The sequence below is a fragment of the Ictidomys tridecemlineatus genome, chromosome 3 (genome assembly GCF_052094955.1).
Source record: "Ictidomys tridecemlineatus isolate mIctTri1 chromosome 3, mIctTri1.hap1, whole genome shotgun sequence".
Taxonomy (NCBI): domain Eukaryota; kingdom Metazoa; phylum Chordata; class Mammalia; order Rodentia; family Sciuridae; genus Ictidomys; species Ictidomys tridecemlineatus.
In genome coordinates this window covers 165070550-165090472 of record NC_135479.1, presented here as the reverse complement: position 1 = coordinate 165090472, position 19923 = coordinate 165070550, and the positions used below count along the sequence as shown (strand labels likewise).

General features: G+C 35.2%; 1 protein-coding gene across 1 annotated transcript in view; it reads right to left on the bottom strand.

The window, feature by feature from the left end:
- Positions 1–818: 818 nt before the first annotated feature.
- Positions 819–19923, bottom strand: part of Zbtb11 (zinc finger and BTB domain containing 11) — a 30350-nt gene continuing 11245 nt past the window's right edge. The window contains exons 3-12 of the mRNA XM_040270449.2: positions 18621–18856; positions 17559–17790; positions 12544–13388; positions 12118–12294; positions 8816–9061; positions 6534–6678; positions 5884–6001; positions 3977–4135; positions 3691–3866; positions 819–2995 (exon numbers count right to left, since the gene is read on the bottom strand). Of these exons, the coding sequence (XP_040126383.2) occupies positions 2478–2995; positions 3691–3866; positions 3977–4135; positions 5884–6001; positions 6534–6678; positions 8816–9061; positions 12118–12294; positions 12544–13388; positions 17559–17790; positions 18621–18856 (2852 nt within the window). The 3' untranslated portion in view covers positions 819–2477. The remainder of the gene's footprint in view (positions 2996–3690; positions 3867–3976; positions 4136–5883; positions 6002–6533; positions 6679–8815; positions 9062–12117; positions 12295–12543; positions 13389–17558; positions 17791–18620; positions 18857–19923) is intronic.

Sequence of the window (19923 nt, the reverse complement as noted above, 5' to 3'; positions counted from 1 at the left end):
ATGGTATATTCAAAAGGGTTAAAGAAATGAATTATGTATCTTGTTTTACACAAAAAAAACTGATGAATTTGTAGCATCAACAGAGGGAAAGGTTTTGACTTTTCCTGTATATGTGCAAATCATTAGATTTAAAATCCATTAGAAAGCTCCAAGAAGATTACGGGTTTGAAAGAATCATAAGTACGATGCATTATGCCCAGGGTTTATACCAATGCTATAAAAACAGTACAGAAACAGAAACAAAAACAAACCAACCCTAAAAGTTTGAATTAGCTCCAAATCCAGTACTTTAAGTAAGTAACATTTTGAAATTTTCTAGCCATTGGTTTTTAATAAAAATGAACAGAAAAAAACTCAGGTTAAAGGATTACTTAATTTCTGATAATAAATGCATTGTAGTGATTAACAGTAGTGATTCAAATTGTTTAGCAGCAATAGCTGTAACAAGTAGATAAAAAAAGAGTTTCTTAAAACACTAATCTGATCAGGAGCCATCCAGTTTCTTTTAAGTCATCTGATCACAACAAAGCAGTATGAGTTTCTACGGAGAAGGAATTTCCTGCATGGTAACATTAAAACTGCTGAATTTTTGGAAACTTCATATATTTTTTCACTTGAACTAACTCTACAAAATTAAATTATCCAAAGTTGACACTTACTTGCCTTATATTTAATTTTCTGGTAAGATTATATTTAAGAGTAACAAGTATTAGATGTTCCTAGTTATTTTTAATGTATTCGATTCTCTTACTCTTTAACTTTATTAAATGACACTATGATTTATAGATTAGAAATAGTGACAAGCTCAACTTCAAACCTTATGCTGTTAAGCAAGAGTCAACATCTTTTATTTACATATTTATGACATACATTAATTATCTTATACAATTAACTAAATCTAACAATAGTGAAAATGGAACATAAAAGACACAATTCCAAATTTTAATCGATTGAAATACTTTTTCACGAACTGAAAGATACCATAAACAAGCAGCCAGTGTAACATATGGACTGTATGTTGATTCACTTCTTAAAACTCAGCCACACAGCTATCAAAACAATGAAAAATTTGCAAATGCAAATATTACATATCTAAGTATAATGCATGCACAGCTGTCACACTTATTCTTTATCCTTAAAGCCATTTTAAAAGTAAACTGAAATAAGCATCTTAATAATATATGTACATCAAGGCACATTCTTTTCTTGTGCTTTAGGAATGATTTACATATAATTTGATTATATCTTAATTTTATACCTTATAACAGCTTCTAATACCTAAAAGCTTAATTTTAACAATTATAGCTTGAATGGTAGTTTCTTAAAGAGAAATGTGGCATTTCCCCTATGGTCATTTTGAAAATCAGAAAGTTGGATAGCTTAGAGAGGTGGGAATTCAAAAATCAAACACATGAATTAATTTAGTGTTGAGGTAACTTTTCAAAATATTTTCAACAATTTGGAAGGACCATAATCCATTAATTTTTTCAAGTAGTATACTATGAAGAGGGCAACACTGAAGAACTTTCAATATTCGAAAATTACTTGACAATTATGAGATATCCACAGGACCACTGTAGATGTCTATATTGCTGTCTTCTCAACTTCAGTTTTTCAACAAAATGAAACAAACATGATGCAAAAGTTAAAAACATATGAAACGTAACTTGTTCATTCTTCAACAAAAGAATGAGGGTTTTTTTTTTTTTGGTCTTTATTTATGTTCCTACATTATCAAGGAGAAATTGCCCATGAACAATTTTTGACAGTACTCTTTTCACATTGTCAATTACCTGCCTTGAAGAGATAGTATAGTAGTATAGTAAGGCTTTAAAAGGCATCTCATGCATTTTAATGGCATATTAAAATTAGCTATTCATTTATGGGTTTCCCATATCTTTAAATATATTGTGCAAACTTGATTACAACATGTAACTCATTAAGTGCTTTAAAACAGAATAAAGAACCTCTGACATGAGGTTAAAATAAATAGCAAGAATCACAGATCTTAAAGCATTTTAAAACTGTAATACACCTAAGTATCCTACTGAAATGCTTTATATTAGAATTGGCTTTTTAATTCACAAACAGGGCAACTGAAATCACAGAACCTCTATATTTTCAGAATAAAACAGAAGAAAAGCCAACTGGTGCAGCCTTTTATAAACTCAAAATATATAATAATGTCAAAATACAAATGATATTGTACAGCTTTAAATTTAGTACAGTTGTTGAATAAACATTAATTCATAAAGGGCATACCATGATAAACTACTACCATCATATAGATTTGTTTTCAATTTCTTTACAGTAAATGGACTTCCATGAACTCATTGGCCAGACAAAGAGTTTAGAAATGTCACCAACAGCCCAGAGCCTTGACATATATAAACTCTTAAGTGGATAGTCACATAAAATTGTAAACAAATGTTCTGTGAGTTCAGTATAAATATGCTCTTTTTTTGTCACTACTATATTCATTCTGCTTCTGATATATGTGCCACCTCTACTTCAACAGTTTGAATAGCTTCTGCAACTTCAGATAGCTTCTGTCCTTGCTGTTGTGCTAACACATAATTAACCACTTGCATAATACTTTGGTCAGAAAGCGTAGATACTGATGGACACTCTTCAGTAGCTGCAACAGCTTCAAGAACTTCCATGGTTTCTCCTGTTACCACCACAGTCTCAAGTTCTTGAGGACCACTACTTTCTTGTTCCTGCATGTCTGCAGTTAAAATGCTAACTGCATGTTCCACTTGAGTTCCTTGGTTATGAAACTGAAGGGTGTCTTTTTCCAGCATAATTTTGCAAGGCACATAGTCTCTGTGGAATTTAGTCATATGTTTACGAAGTGTTCTAGCATCTATGTAGGCTTCGCTACACACAGGACAGACATAAGGCCTTTCACCAGTATGTGTTCGGACGTGGCGTTTCAGAGATCGGGCATCGGCCCAAGCTACTCCACATGTTAAGCATTCAAATGGCTTAACTCCTAGTAACAAACAAACAAAAAAGTTTATGTTTGGTGAGGAGCAAGTACCATAAGAAAATTGCCTGGAAAATAATTTTTTTTAAGTCCAGTAGTCAGTAAATCTTTTGATCTTGAACCACCACTGAGTTACATCCTAAGTATTTTTCCTTCCTTCCTTTTTCTTTTAATTTTGAGATAGGGTCTCCCTAAATTACCGAGGGTGGCCTCAAATTTATAATCCTCCTCCCTCAACATGCCAAGTAGATGGAATTACAGGCATCTATGGCAATCTTTTTTTTAAAAATATATTTTTTGTTGTTATTTTATTTATTTGTATGTGGTGCTGAGAATCAAACCTAGTGCCTTACACATGATAGGCAAGCGCTCTTACCACTGAAACATAATCCCAGCCCTCTATGGCAATCTTTTATTTAGCACCTGATGGTTTTCCTTAGAATAAGCAAGATTCTGCACTATAATCTCACAAAAAATGTTTTCATGGATAGAAGTTACTAGAAAAAAACTGAGTTTCTATGCAAAATCTCATTTTTTCTTTTGCAGCAATCCTATAATCCTACAATAAGGAAGCAGCTTTCAAGTAATTATATTCTCAGGTGCAGGATCACCTCTGTTACTTGAATAAATCTTCAAAGATAGAATCACTACTGGATTGGCTTTTATTCTGTTTAGATGTCTGTGGTATCACATATAGTTACCTTCATGGTTGTTCATGTGTCTCCTATATTCTCTCAGCTGAGTGAATTTTCTTCCACATTGTTCACATATTCGTTCCAGGTTTTGCTTTGCTCTCCCTTTTTTCCCATGGGTGGCTTTCTTTACATGTCTTCTGAATAAAGCTTTTTCATAAAATTCTTTGCCACATATATTACATCTAAAATAAGGGAAAAGACCTAAATTGCTTTTTCCAAAGCACCGGAAGCCCTAAGAATCAAAATACATGTATTTCTCGATTAATTTCAGTTCCTTTTCAAATTTACCCACCTGTAAGGCTCAGTGACAGAATGAGACTTCACATGGGAATACCAATCTTTCTTCCAACTATAACACTTATCACAAAATTGGCACTGGAATGGCTTTACACCAAGATGTTTGTTCATATGCTGGCGAAGATCTCTTGCTTCAAAGAAACTTTTCTCACATCTGCAATAAAGTTTAATTACCCAATTGGATCACCTTAATCCTTTAAAACAAGTTTCTACAAATTCAGTATATTCCTAAGTTTCCAAGAACTCCACAAAATATTTGTTTGTCTCTCCTCCTCCCACTTCTTCTATTCCCCGCTTTTACCCCTTTTATTCTCTGTCCATGTGTTGAAGGTAGGTTTTAACCCTAACCCTAGGGATGGAATAATCAGGCCTATGTAAACCAGAGCATAGCATTCCATTGGCCATAGTGATTGAGAGATTTCTCAGTGACTTAATTTGATCTAATAACAGTGAACTTCAAGGATTTTGTAGAAACTACCAAGAAAATCCTTCACTCAATCAGTTTTGGTTATTTTTTTCCCCACTTGTAATGAAAAATGTATTGTTTTAAAATAAGACAAATTAAGGTGCAATCAACAATCAGAATCAGCTTTACTGGGATCTTTAGAAACCCATCAAAAGTAGCAGGGCATGATGGTATAAACCTATGATGACAACTACTTTGGAAGTTTTGGCAGGAGCATTGCTAATTCTTGTAAGGAAGAACATTTTTGTTGAAATAAACAAATTGAAAACATAGAAATAAGATGTTTTGAGGAATATGAACTCTGAAAATCTCTCATCTCTTCTGGGTATCTAGAAGTCCATATGCTTACTCAGGTTGAGCCCATGCTCAGAAAAGACCTGAAAAGACCTCTGGGCTAAACTTGGGGAGCTGTACAAACAGGAATCGAAAGCTAAGGCTGGGGATGTGGCTCAAGCGGTAGCGCACTCGCCTGGCATGCATGCGGCCCGAGTTCGATCCTCAGCACCATGTACAAACAGAGATGTTGTGTCCGCCGAAAAAAAAACTAAAATAAATAAATAAATTCTCTCTCTCTCTCTCTCTCTCTCTCTCTCTCTCTCTCTCTCTCTCTATCCCCCTCTCCTCTCTCTTTAAAAAAAAAAAAAAAGAAAAAAGAAAGCTAAGGCAGAGTTTTAAACTATTTGGCTAAATATTGGAGGAATTCTGGAATTTAGTGGTGATATATGCACAACATTATAATGTATTAAACTTTCCCTAGTTTAAAGTGGGTAATTTCATATGAATTTAACTTCAATTATTAAAGAGAGAGAGAGAGAGAGAGAGAGAGAGAGAGAGAGAGAGAGAGAGAGAGAGAGAGAGAGAAATTTCAGCAAGCTTTGGAAAATGAAAAGAAAGGGAGAAGAAAAAAGAATGGGGAGGAAGGAGAAACTAGCAGGACGCTCAGTATTTCAGAGGAACTGCCTAGAAAGTAACTCTAGTTGGCTATGAACTTTTGTTTCCTATGTCTCACCCCCAGGTAGTTCATATAAAAAAACAATTTCTAAAATGAGTGGTCTGGGGCTGGGGATGTGGCTCAAGCGGTAGCGCGCTCGCCTGGCAAGCGTGCAACCCGGGTTCAATCCTCAGCACCACATACCAACAAAGATGTTGTGTCCGCCGAGAACTATAAAATAAATATTAAAAATTTCTCTCTCTCTCCTCTCTCACTCTCTCCTTAAAAAAAATTAAAAAAAAATAAAATAAAAAAATAAAATGAGTGGTCTGTATGATATATGATTCATACATCAGTGAAACATTTAGACTGATTAAAATCAAGAGTAAACCAAAATTATAGTTTAATATTATCTTTGAATATTTTCTTTTGAAAACAACTTTTAAACAAACCAAATAACAAAGAAAATAAAATTAATTGAATGCTTCATATATTAAATACTTACTGAGTACAATGATAGCCTCGAACCTCAGGCTTTGGTTGGTGTTTCTTTAGGTGCTTGCTCAGTCCAGAGCCCCTGTGAAAAGACTTTCCACAAACTGAGCAAAAGTACTTGGATTCTCCTGTTAAAAAAAAAAAATCATGCCACATATACAACAATCAGGTCTTTCTTCAACACAAGTCTATATATGTCATATTTCAGAAGTTGTTTTATTAAGGGGGGTATGAAACCATTAACATTTGGTAAGGATTTTATAAAAAGTTTGTCAAAACCTCTACTACCTCTCAAATCTACAGAACTGTCATGCGATTCTATAGTACATGTAGACTAAGAATTCTAATAAAATTATAAGCCATCTACCATATTGACATTTACATCCATGTATCATTTAGGTTTTTAAAAGCATGACCATTTCATTGACACTAAATATACATTTTTCTACACCAAAACAATGATCATTTTTACACACATAAGATAGCTTTGTAACTAGATTGAAAAAAATCTTTTTAACTTTATTGTCCAAATTTTTAAAAACTGCACACATACAACCATCAGTATCTCAATGTAATTCCTGGTACAATTAAGGCATAATCAATATAATAGCAAATTAAAGCATATATAATGTACCAATGTTAATATAAATTTCTCATTACCTGTGTGAATACTCATATGTTCTTGAAGACTCCGTTTGGTAACAAATGACTTAACACATAGTTCACACTGGAATTGCTTTTGTGATTGATGGAGACTCTGATGTAATTTCAGACCATGTTTATAGATAAAAGTCTTTCCACAGACCTAATATAGGAGTGTTCATGTCAGTAAAACAAAAAAAGAGATAGGTGCTGTTTCTAAAGAATAATAGAGAAACTAATACAATGTGTCAAATCTTAATTTAATTAAAAATATAAGCAAAATGAAAAAGTAAAAGTTGAAATCTCAAATGCCAAAGACATTAGCTCATACAGCCCTTTTCTGATTCAGTATTTAATAAAATATTGATGTCATCTTTCTTAAATCTCCAGTGTGACCACTAGAGAGCTTAAAAAAGTACCAAAAAAATTTGTGCTATCCTTGTGAGATTGGTAAACAGTATACATTAAATTTAAGAAACACGGAAGTCTAATTAAGAATAATACATTTGGGGCTGGAGTTTGTAGCTCAGTGGTGGAGCACTTAGCCTAGCATATGTGAGGCTCTGGATTCAATCGTCAGCACCACATAAAATAATAAATAAATAAAGGTGTTGTGTCCATTTCTATCTTAAAAAAAAAAAAAGAACGATACATTCACTGGGGGCATAGTGGCATACACCTGTAACCCCAGCAACTCGGGAGGCTGAGGCAGGAGGATCTAGTTCGAAGCTATTCTCATCAACTAGTTCGAAGCTATTCTCATCAACTTAGCAGGGCTCTAAAGCAATTTAGCGAGACTCAGTCTCTAAGTGAAAAAAAATACATAAAAAGGACTGGGAATGTGGCTCAGTGGTTAAGTGCTGCTGGCTTCAATTCCCAGTACAAAAAAAATTAAACAAACAACAATAACAATAAAAACATACTACTTTCATTTCCTCCTATACCAAACAAAATAATGCCTTTTTTTTTTTTTTTGTGATGAAGAACCAATATTTTTTCTTTCCCCAATCCACTAGGGAGGCATTTTTGTTAAAATATTACAAAAATGTCAAAACAATATCAAATATCTATACATTTCTACTCTTTACTCTCTAATTCTGTACCTTTTTTCCGTGGTCACACATTTTGAGTAGTGTTACAACAGAAGACAAGAGGCCCAACTAATACTTGATATTTAAATTTGTAAATGATTTTTAGCACTTGAATTCAAAGTAACTGGGTTAGCAGGGAGAAGAACAGTGACAGTATGAATAAAACAGACTTGACCATGAGCTGATAATAAAGTATGATGATGGGTACATGAGGATTCACCTCATTTTCTTTTTATTTTACTTTACTGGTACCAGGCATATCGATGCTGGGTGCTTTACACTGAGCTACACCCATCCCAAGTCCTTTTTTCTTTTAATTTTTATTTTGAGACAGGGTCTCGCCAAATTTCTCAGGCTGGTTTGAACTTTTGATCCTACTGACTCAGCCTCGAGAGTTGCTGGGATTACAGGAATGTACTACCATCCCTAGCTGTTCATTTCATTTTCTTGTACTCTGCTTTCATATAATAAAAAGCTTAAGAAAAAAGAAATAATGAAAATTTTAATGGTTCAAAATCATTCAATAATAAAAAATAATGGGTCATGCTTACATACAAAACAGCAAATGTTACTAGAAACTTCACTGTTCCAAATGGCACAAAGCTGACTAACCATGGGATTCTTTTATCTAGGAGTCATATTTTGATATTTAGATACCCTCAATCCTCAACAACAGGGAAGAATTAATATCTTGGGCAGAACTTTTTCTAACCAAGGAGATTTGTTTAAGCCATCAGTTTTATTGATTGATTGATTGATTGTAGGTGAACAGCATGCCTTTATTGTATTGTTTTTATTTCTTTATGTGGTGCTAAGGATAGAATCCAGTGCCTCATATGTGCTAGGCTAGCACTTTGCCACTTAGCTACAGCCCCAGCCCTGTGTCATCAGCTCCTTTTTAGTCCAAGTTGGTCCTATAGGGCTAAGGGATGATTAGGGTGATGAATCGGCTAATCTCACCCAGCAGATCCTCCAGATCCTAATAAATTTCACAAACATCTTAAATGAATTTCTTTCAAATGACAACTTTAAAGAATAAATTACAGAATACAATATGGAATCACCCTTAATCTTGGCAATTTAGGAAAATATACATCTTTCCTGACATTTTACAAGTGTAAAATGACTCTAGAATACACATTGACCAGACTCATCACCATAGTTCATTTTCAGCATTCTTTAAATAATAAATAAATGTCATGGCTTTACCTGACATGCATGTGGCTTTACACCCGTGTGCTTTAACATATGTATTCGGAGAGAATATAATTTAGGTAATGTCCTTCCACATATGGAACAAATAAATTCTCGTTTGGTTCTGCCCTTCTCAGATGATGTTCCTGAAGCTTCATTAGATGTGGAATTGGATGATGATGATGCTGGTGCATCTTTTCTGGTATGTCGAATAAGGTGTGCTCGCAATGAGGCACTGTACTGGAACTGTTTTTTACATAACTAAAAGAAAAAGTAAAAAAAATTCTGTCTAAATATATTTCCATTAAAAAAATATCAAACAAAACAACTTATTCAACCTTCTATTTCTGATTACAATCATTCAATTATAAACAAATATTGGGCAAAAGACAATATGCTAGGTACCAGATTATAATGATGAAAGATCCACATATAACTAAGAACCTACTTTGGGGGAAGTTTAAAATCTAACTATAGCACAAAATATGTATCTTTAAAAATTCAGAATTTAAGATAAAGGAATAATCAGAGCAAATGAGGAAAGACTGGACTTAAGTTAGATCTTAAAGAAATAGCAGAATATGGACAGATGGAATATCATCACAATATGAATGAACAGCAGAAATAGAGGCTGAAAAAAGTAAAAAGATTAAGACAGTGATGGTCTTTGAATTTTATCTTGCAGTTGATGGGGAGTCATGAAAATTTTTGTTTTTGTAAAAATCAAAGTTATATAGCCTTATCACCTATGAAACTTTTTCTTTTATTGGAAGCATGGGGGATTAAATCCAGGGGCACTTTATCACAAAGTTATATCCCCAGGCCTTTTTATTTCGAGATAGGGTCTCATCAAGTTGCTGAGCCTAGCCTCAAACTTGCAAACCTACTGCTTCAGCCTCTTAAGTATCTGGGATCATGATTTAGCCAGGGTGGGAATGGAAACAGAACCCAGGTCTTGCACAGCATAGGCAAGCACTCTACCACTGAAAAATACTCCCAGTCCAAAACTTTTTTTTTTTTTTTACTAGGGATGGAATCCAGAGGTACTTTACCATTGAGCTACATCACCAGCCCTTTTTATGTTTTGACACAAGGTCTTCTTGCCAAGTTGCTAAGGTTGGTCTGGAACTTGCAAGCCTACTGCCTCAACTTCCTAAATTGCTGGGATTACAGGCATGCACCACCATGCCCGGCTCAAAACTTTATCTATCTATCTATCTATCTATCTATCTATCTATCTATCTATCAATCATCTATTTATTTATGTATGTATTTTGGTGCTGGGGATTGAACCTAGGGGCGCTAAACCACTGACAGCAAACCCAGCCTTCTTTTTTTTTTTTTTTTGAGAGAGAGAGAATTTTTAATATTTATTTTTTAGTTCTCAGCGGACACAACATCGTTGTTGGTATGTGGTGCTGAGGATCGAACCCGGGCCGCACGCATGGCAGGCGAACACGGTACCGCTTGAGCCACATCCCCAGCCCCAAACCCAGCCTTCTTTATTTAGAAACAGGGTCTTTCTGAGTTGCTTAGTGCCTCACTTCTGCTGAGGCTGCCTTTGAACTCGCAATCCACCTGCCTCAGACTCCCGAACAGCTAGGATTACAGGCTTGCGCCACCATGCCCCGCTAAAACTTTTCTTTCTTAAAAAAATAAATAAGGGGGCTGAGGTTGTGGCTCAGTGGTAGACTGCCTGCCTAGCATGTGCAAGGCACTGAGTTCTATCCTTAGCACCACATAAAAATAAGTAAAAATAAAAGTGTCCAACTACAACTTTAAAAAAATTTTAAAAATAAATAAATAAGGGCTAGGGCTACAGTTCAGTTGGTAGAATGCTTGCTTTGAATGAATAAGGCCCTGGGTTCAATTCCCAGCACCCCAAAAACAAAGAGATAAATAAATAAATATAAAAAACTGGTCTCCTGGCCCATGATGTCCATCACATTTTACTTCTAGAGTTAACTTTTCCCTTCATTTTCTCTTAATGCTTATTTTGCAGCTTAAGTAACACACATAATTAAAACTGATTTTTCTCTTTCATTTCTCTATGTATGTGCATTATATCCATTTCCTTACATTCAACAATATAGTCATATCACATTAAATCTATCATATCTAATGAGTTTATAATTATATCTAATGAGTTTGTTTTATTAGGAGGCAAATGTTATTAAAGTTGGGCTACCTGATATTCTATGATCCTTTCTTCCTTTATTTTTTCTTACCCCTGTACTGGAGATTGAACCAAGGGCCTCCTGCAGGCTAGGCAGGCACTCTAACACAAAGTTACAACCCCAGCCCTTATCATCACCAAACTCTTCTTCCAATTATCTACTGGCAGGAAATTTAAAACACATCATCAGCCAGGGATGGTGGCGCACACTTGCAATCTCAGCAGCTTGGGAGACTAAGGCAAGAGGATTGAAGTTCAGCCAACCTCAGCAACCAAGCAAGGCCCCAAGCAACTTAGTGAGACTTTCTCAAAAATAAAAAATAAAAAGGGCTGGGGATATGGCTCAGTGGTAAAGTGCCTCTGGGTTTAATTCCCAGTACCAAAAAAAAAAAAAAAAAAAAAAAAAAAATTTCACCATAGAACACATCATCACTTACTAGAAATCTGTCAAAGCATTATGTTCTATTTTAACCTGCTCTGGCTGTTCCCTATTGTTTGGTACATAGCTCCATCTGGGATTTTCTTTCACTATTGTCTTGATGAATCCCTTATACTGTGGAATCAAAGGTGAATCACTGAATATTTGGGGGGGGCATGTAAAAGAAATGTATGAATCAGAAGACGATCCTTATAGCAATGTAAGAGAAGATAGCACCAGGCACGGTAGTGTACATCTGTAATCCCAGCGGCTCAGGAGGCTGAGGCAAGAGGATCACAAGTTCAAAGCCAGCCTCCAGCAAAAGCAAGGTGCTAAGAAACTCAGTGAGACCCTGTCTTTAAATAAAATACAAAATAGGGGACTGGGGTTGTGGCTCAGCGGCAGAGCACTCGCCTAGCACATGCGAGGCCATGGGTTCAATCTTCGGCACCACATAGAAATAAATAAAATCAAGGTATTGTGTCCAACTACAACCAAAAACTTAAAAATTAAAAAAAATATACAAAATAGAGCTGGGGATGTGGCTCAGGGATCAAGTACCCCTGAATTCAATCCCCAATACCCCCCAAAAAAATAAATAAATAAGAGATACATATATAGAGAGAGTACTAGTGTAGAAATAATAACCAAGCATTAAGTAAGGTAAGGAGGATTCTATTCATGAGTTTAGAGCCATCTTTGGTTAGCTTTTCAGATACTTACTGGACATTTGTACTCTCTAGCTCTTTCATGTTTCAGTGTGTGCATTATAAAGGCATACCGTCTCTGAAAAACCATTCCACATTCCCCGCATTTATGGGACACTTCTTCAGCATTCTCCTTAGAGTCCCTTTTTGGCTGTTTCATCTTTTTCCCTCTTTGAACCAATTTCTGGGCTACCTGGTTAAGGAATAGAAATCAATCTAAGCAAATATACATGTTTTGGTTTCTAAAGTCAGATTCATGCTATAAATTTCTGATCAAAACACTTCAAATTCATATTATCTCATTAATACTGTTTTTTCCAAACATTAAGTTGCTGTCTTGTACCTATCTCCCTTCCCAAGTTATTTTTATGATAAGTTCATCATTAGAACACTTTCAACTTAAAGGTAACACTACAAAGGACAACGCCTTTTTACATCATACCTGTTGAACTGCTGACTTGGGAATGGCTTTACGTTTCTGTAGCTTTTTCTCAATGCCTTTGTGAAGTCGGACATACCCCCCTTCATTAACAGAACGCTGCCGAAGCCTGCTTCTATAAGTATCATCATCAGGTCCAGGGTCTGTCTTTTCTGTTGGTGTAACTAGATTTTCCTCATCTTTTAAAGGTTGATCAAAGTTCTGCCTCTGTTTCAAAATGTCATCAACACAGATTTCTTCAATTGATGAGTCATTTCCCATATCATTGTCCTCTTGAGAGCTACTGATTACATTCTCTTTTGAAAGTTTAGGATGAAAATTAGAAACCATGCCATCTTCTCTGATGTCTGAATTTTCTAGTTCTGACTGGTTGTTTTTAGTTACTAAGTCAACAGACTCCATTTTAGGATGGGAATCAGTTATACATTCTACAGATGACAGAGCAGATTCAGGTGCAGAAGAAACTTGGGGCTCAGGCTGTCGTACTAGCCCTCCGTTCTGCTCAGCTTCTGGCAAGTCTCCATTTACCAGTAGTACAATTTCACAATCCCCAAGTTCATTAGATAAAGTAGTTGTGGTTCCTTCATTGCTAGCCACTAGAGGTGCTGTACCTCCACCTTGTTCTGATAAGTCCTGGGTAGATGCAACTGTCTGTACTTCACCCTTCTTGTATACTGTTAACTGCTTCTCTTCCATTAGTTTATGTACACTTTCACAAATTTCTAAAACTTCTGACATGAAAAGATGACGAGCTAAAATGGCCACATCAGCCATGCTACAGAAGTCAAAACTTAGTACAGAAGTATAGGCAAATTCCAGCAAAGGAAGGAAGCTTGCCTTACAAAAACCTATATGAGACAAGAAAGGTAGGGGACAAAAAAGTCAATCATAACTACACCACTCTATAAAAATAATATAGAATTATGACAATATAAAATATAATAAAAGGTAATTATGGCCATTTGTTCTGCAATTACCCCTGGACTCACTATCTATTCTGGCTGCTTATTAAGCTAAGTCATTGACTAAGTCACTTCTATGAGCTGAGTCTCTTAATACCTAACGCAGAAAATAGTAGACTTACTACCTCAAGAGATGCTGTACGGCAGTCATTTTCAAACTGTACTCCTTAGAACCATGGGGGTTCCTTAAATTTCATTCAAGAAACAGCTGCTGGAGAATGGAGGGTTAAAAAAAGCGGGGGGAGAGGTAGGCAAGTAGGCAGGGTTCAACCAACCTGTTCCCTAACCTCGAGTAAGTACAGCTATATGTTAATAATAGTAGCCCATACAGAAATTTTTTTTTGAGAATTTTAATATTTATTTTTTAGTTTTCGGCAGACACAACATCTTTGTTTTTGTATGTGGTGCTGAGGATTGAACCCAGGCCACACGCATGCCAGGCGAGCACGCTACCGCTTGAGCCACATCCCCAGCCCCTAGAAACTTTTGAAGTTGGGCATGGTAGTATATACCTTGTGATCCCATTTGATGGAGGCTGAGGTACAAAGATCACAAATTCAAGGTCAGCCTAGGCAACTTAGTAAGACCCTGTCTCCAAATAAAAAATAAAAAGCACTGAAGATGTGGTAAAGCACCCCTGGGTTCAATCTCCAGTACAAAAAAAAATAATAATAAAATGTTCCCACAACTAAAAATAAAAAGCAAGATCTAAAGCAGGAGTTAGCAAAAAATGTTCTGAAAAGAATCAAATAATAGGGCTGGGGATGTGGCTCAAGCAGTAGTGCGCTTGCCTGGCATGTGTGCCGCCTGGGTTCGATCCTCAGCACCACATACAAACAAAGATGTTGTGTCCGCCAAGAACTAAAAAATAAATATTAAAATTCTCTCTCTCTCTCTCCCTCTCTCTTTGAAAAAAAAAAAAGAATCAAATAATAAATATTGTAGGCCATAAAGTGCCAAACTGCCTGTTACAAATGCTCAGCCTTTATGTCATAGCTGGAAAATCATATGTATACAATGGATATGGCTGTGTTCCAATACCACTTTCTTTATGAAGGAAAAGGATTTTTGGCCTATAGGCTATAGGTTGCTTATAATGGTTCTAAGGAATGAAATAATAATGATATACATGAAGCATATACTATAATATGCTTAAGGATTTACTTTCAGAATAATATGCTTAAGGAATTACTTTCAAAAAGAATTTCAAAAAAATTCTTAACAATCATGATTTATAAAACTAGATAAACTGGTGGGCTGGGGTTGTGGCTCAGGGGTAGAGCACTTGCCTAGCATGTGTGAAGCACAGGGTTCAATTCTTAGCACCAAATATAAATGAATAAAAAAATAAAGTCCATCAACAACTAAAAAAATATTTAAAAAAAACAAAACAAACTAAATAAGTTGGGCTTGATGGCACAAGCCTATAATCCCAGGTGCTCAGGAGGCTGAGGCTAAAGGATCATAAGTTTAAAGCCAGCCTCAGCAACTTAGCAAAGCCCTAAGCAACTCAGCGAGACCCTGTCTCTAAATCAAATATTAAAAAAAGGCTGAGGGGCTAGGATTGTGGATCAGTGGTAGAGTGCTTGCCTAGCATGCGTCAGGCACTGGGTTTGATCCCTGGCACCACATAAAAAAATAAACAAACAAAATAAAGGTATTAAAAAAAAAAAAAGGCGGAGGCTATAGCTCAGTGGTAATGTGCCCCTAGCTTAGGTCCCTGATACCAAAAAGAAAAAGAAAAGAAATTAACAAAGTTGACCTAATTCACAATATATTGAACACTGCACTGAACTAAAAAAAAAAAAAAAATTGCACTTTTCAAGCAAAATTGAACCATATATAAAACTACTATATTCAAAAATAAATTGGAAATTATACAGTTTTAAGAAAACATGAAAATAGAACCAAAAGGTATAAAATACTTTGGAATAAATCTAAGAAAAGATATATAGCACCTGTATGGATAAATTTCTAAAACTTTACTAATTCTATATATCCCCATAAAAATACACTCATTCTTTTCTTTTTGCTGGAAATCAACAAGCTGACTTTTCAGTTTATGTGAAATACCAAAGGGTTATGAATTGCTAAGATCCACCTGAACAAAACAGATGGGAAGCAAAACACTGTGGTGCATGCCTCTAATCTCAGCAACTTGGGAGACTGAGGTGACAGGATCACAAATTGAAGGCCAGCCTCAGCAACTTGGTAAGACTCTGTCTCAAAATTAAAAATAAAAAGGGCTGGGGATATGGTTCAGTGGTAAACTGCATCTGGATTCAATCCTCAGTATCAAAAAAAAAAAAAAAAATTGGGAGACTTCTTACTACTACATATCTAAAGTAATTAAAACCAAATAACAGTGCAGGAAGAGAAAACCAAAGAACAAAACAGAGGATTTAGAATTATTCTCAAACATAAAAATGTGTTATAGTACAATGTGCATGACTAATGAATGGTAGAGGAATAAGTTTTCACTAAATGGTTCACAGACAAGTGATTTGTACAGCAAAAATGAACACTTATCTCAAACAAAAGTGAATTCCAAATAGATTAGATGTTAAAAAGTGAAAGAAAAACTATAAAACTTTTAAAGAGACAATATGTGAAAATATCTTTATGGTCTTGAGTGGGACAGAACATAAAACAGTGACAAATTCAAATACATTAACTAGCTTTAACTATATTAAAAAACAGATAGCTGGGTATGATGGCGCATGCCTGTGATCCCGGTGTCCTGGGAGGCTGAGACAAGAGGATCCTGAGTTCAAAGCCATCTTCAGCAAAAGTGAAGCGCCATGCAACTCAGTGAAGCCCTGTCTTTGAGTCCCCTGAGTTCAATCCCCGGTACCAAAAAAAAAAAAAAAAACCCCACAAACCAACATTATACTGTACACGGTATATAGTCTATATAATATATTTTATCTTTATTAAGTAGATAATATATTTTTAAATAGTATCTAATTCACCTGTTACAGACTTATATCACATTTGCTGAACAATACATAAAAAGAAAACTAAATTATTCAGATAGTTCAGCAAAGACCATATTTTCTCCTTTGAGTCACCAAACCCTGGGAGCAGGGAGGACACCAAATCTAGAATATAATCTTGAGTTTAGGCTAGTTGCTTGCACAGAATAAATGCTTAACTGAAAACTTCTGCTTTATGCAATCATAAAGCTACTGCTAAGAAAAAATGTTTGTATTTGTCTTCCTAGAAGACATTTAAAAAATATAAGGCAAAAATAGTGAAACCAATAATATAAAAACTGTAACAAGTTTATATTATGATAAAATGTGCAAATGAGGTTACCTGTTTTAATTCTTCCCAAAGATTCATCTGTTGATTCATAAGCTAATATATATATTCTATCAAGGCCAAAAGAAAGGAGAACTATTCACTTACAATAATAATAAAAATAATCAAAAAAACTTATCTGGAATTTTTATTTTTATTTGACAATTTAATTCTGATGATTAATCTTTTGGGGACTGAATCCAGGAATATTTTACCACCGAATTACATCTCCGGCCCTTTCTTATTTTCAACAGTGTTTCCTTAAGTTGCTGAGGCTGGCCATGAACTTGAGATCCTCCTATCTCAGCTTCCATGTGACTAGGATTATATGCTTGCACTACTGTGCCTGGCCTAGTGATTAATCTTAAAAAGCAAAAACTAGACTTACAGAAATACTCTATGTACAGTCACATATCCCACAAAATATAAATAGGCAACATATTCATTTAATGTGATAATATTGATACAGTTGTGGATTTCCCCCAAAACTATTTTCAACAGTTGAAATCCAAGAAATAATAGTTCTGGTACAACTGTCTGAACTAAGAAGCAGTGATAATACAAACTTTTCTCCTAATTCTATCTTAAAACCCTTGCTAAAAAGAAGGAATTTTTCAGTTGATTAGGGTCTGCTTTTATACATAGGCCTTTACTTTAGTATAAATCCTGTTTTTGGAAGACACACAGATAAACACACAACCCTCTTCTGGAATGTACTAATTAATAAAAACCAAGGAATTACAAAATTCTTACCAGAAAGATCTACCACAGCTTCATGACTTGAAACAGCGCCTTTCTCAATAAAGAGATCTCGAAAATATTCGCTATTAGCAGACAAAACAGATTTATGAGCTTTGTACTCTTCTCCTTCAATTAACAAAGTAACATCACAGAACTGATTGGATAGTCTCTGTTCATTCAGTTGTTTTAAGACAGCTTGGCAATGTTTTGGAGAAGATCGTTTTACCACTCCTTTGGTATCAACCTGTCAAAATAAGATGATATCAAGAGGTGTATTATGAAAATATAGCTCAGTGGTAGCGTGGTTGCCTAATGTGTAGAAGGCCCTGGGTTAGCCACCCAGCACCGGAGCAGGGTGGGGGTAGTATTTTATTCATATTATACACACAAACACACACAACACTATATATATGTGTACACACACGTACACACACACACACACACACACACGCTATTACATATATATATATGTATATAGGAATCATCTTTACTTTTTACTGTTTTAACAGTTAAGAAAAAAATAAGCTGATATTCTTTCTCTGTTACCTATATATTTAAACAAAAAGGTGTCACTATGTTCTACTATGTTTATGCTACTTAACCTAAGAAAAATGTATATCTCACTTCTTGCTACCTCTTCTTACTTATCAGAAATTTGGTGATTTATAACACTCATGAGGCAAAAAACAAACAAAAACCCAGAAAACTACATCCAAAAACTGAGCTAGGTAATTTTTACCTTGCTGCATGACCCAGAGATTGCTCCCAAAAAGTATTCTGTCTACCTGTGCCAATATTATCATAACAAAGGAAGTGAAGTGGGGGAATTAACAACAAATCAACAGGATACTAAATTCATTCTGGAGAATAACAAGAATATTTATAATGAATAAAAAGACAATACTAATATACTTGTAGCTTATATAACAACATAGTATATAACCCATTTTGTCTTATTCAATTAGCTCTACCTCAGACATAAAGAAAGACCTATTAAATCTTCAACATCAGTGCCAAGTCAAGCAGTAATACATCAGTTAAAAATGTTAAAGCTGAATGGAAAGTACCACTTACAAATACAAGTTCATGTTTGGAAACTGGCTTCTTTTTTGAAGATCTAGAGGCTGTAGATGGAGGTGAAGTAAAGTTGCTCAGGTCATCTTCTGATTCATTACTTTCTTCTCCAGATTCAAGGTCTAACCCCAATTCTTCCAACATTTCTGAAGCATCTGATATTGGCCTGGAGCGATCTAGTTTCTCCTGGCATTTGCTACACTGTTTAATGTAATCTTTGACTTGCTTTAATATCCCTACAATAAAAATAAAGATTAATAAGTCAAATTTAATATTGTTTTTTTTGAAAATTGAAGAATATATCATTATTTGTGTATACCATGTATGTTCAACTGCGTGTATAAACACACTCATGTCCATAAAGAATGTGGAATTCTTTAGATACTTTTTTTTCAATAGATATAAATGATAGTGACTTATATGAGGTTTTTTATTCCTATTCATTTCTTCCACCATAAGATAATTATATCACCATACCCAACTCCATATGCATTACAATGCATCCATGTGACAAAAACTACAGTCATAAACTACATAAAGATGTTTCAGAGGTGGGTGTGTGGTGGTGCATGCCTATAATTCCAGTGACTTGGGAGGCTGAAACAGGAGGACCACAAGTTCAAGGCCAGTCTCATCAACTTAGCAAGGTCCCAGGCAACTTAACAAGACCAGGTCCCAAAATAAAAAACAAAGTTGGGGTTGTAGCTCAGTAGTTAAACACTGCTGGGTTCAATCCCTACTACCAAATTTTATAAAAAGGTTTCAATCAACTTTGATCCACATAAGATTATAATATGGCCTAGGTATGCCATAGGATATACCATCTAGATTCATAAGACACTCTGTGATGTTCATACAACCAAGAAATTGCCTAACAATGAATTCCTCAATTCTCAAGAATTTATCCCTGTTGTAAATCAATACATGACTATATGTGAAATATTCAACTGTTTTTGACCTACAGAAACAATTTCATGCAGCTCAAGTATAATACTTCTCCATCCCACTGACATCAGATTTGACCACACATTTGGTTTTTAGCCAGTGGAATATGAAGTTATAGGATGTGTGCCATATCTAAACAGAAGCTTTAGGAGGACTTAGTATTTCTCATCACTTCCTTGATCTTTGTCCCCTTTCTCAAAAACTAGGATGATGTCCTCGCAGGATGTGGTTCCTTAACCTATGTCACAGAGAGACAAAGGGGGGTGTGTGTCAATCTGCAGCCTGGAACAGGACTACAATCAAAATGTAATAAGGACTGGGGCTGTGGCTCAGTGGCAGAGCACTTTCCTGGGAGGCA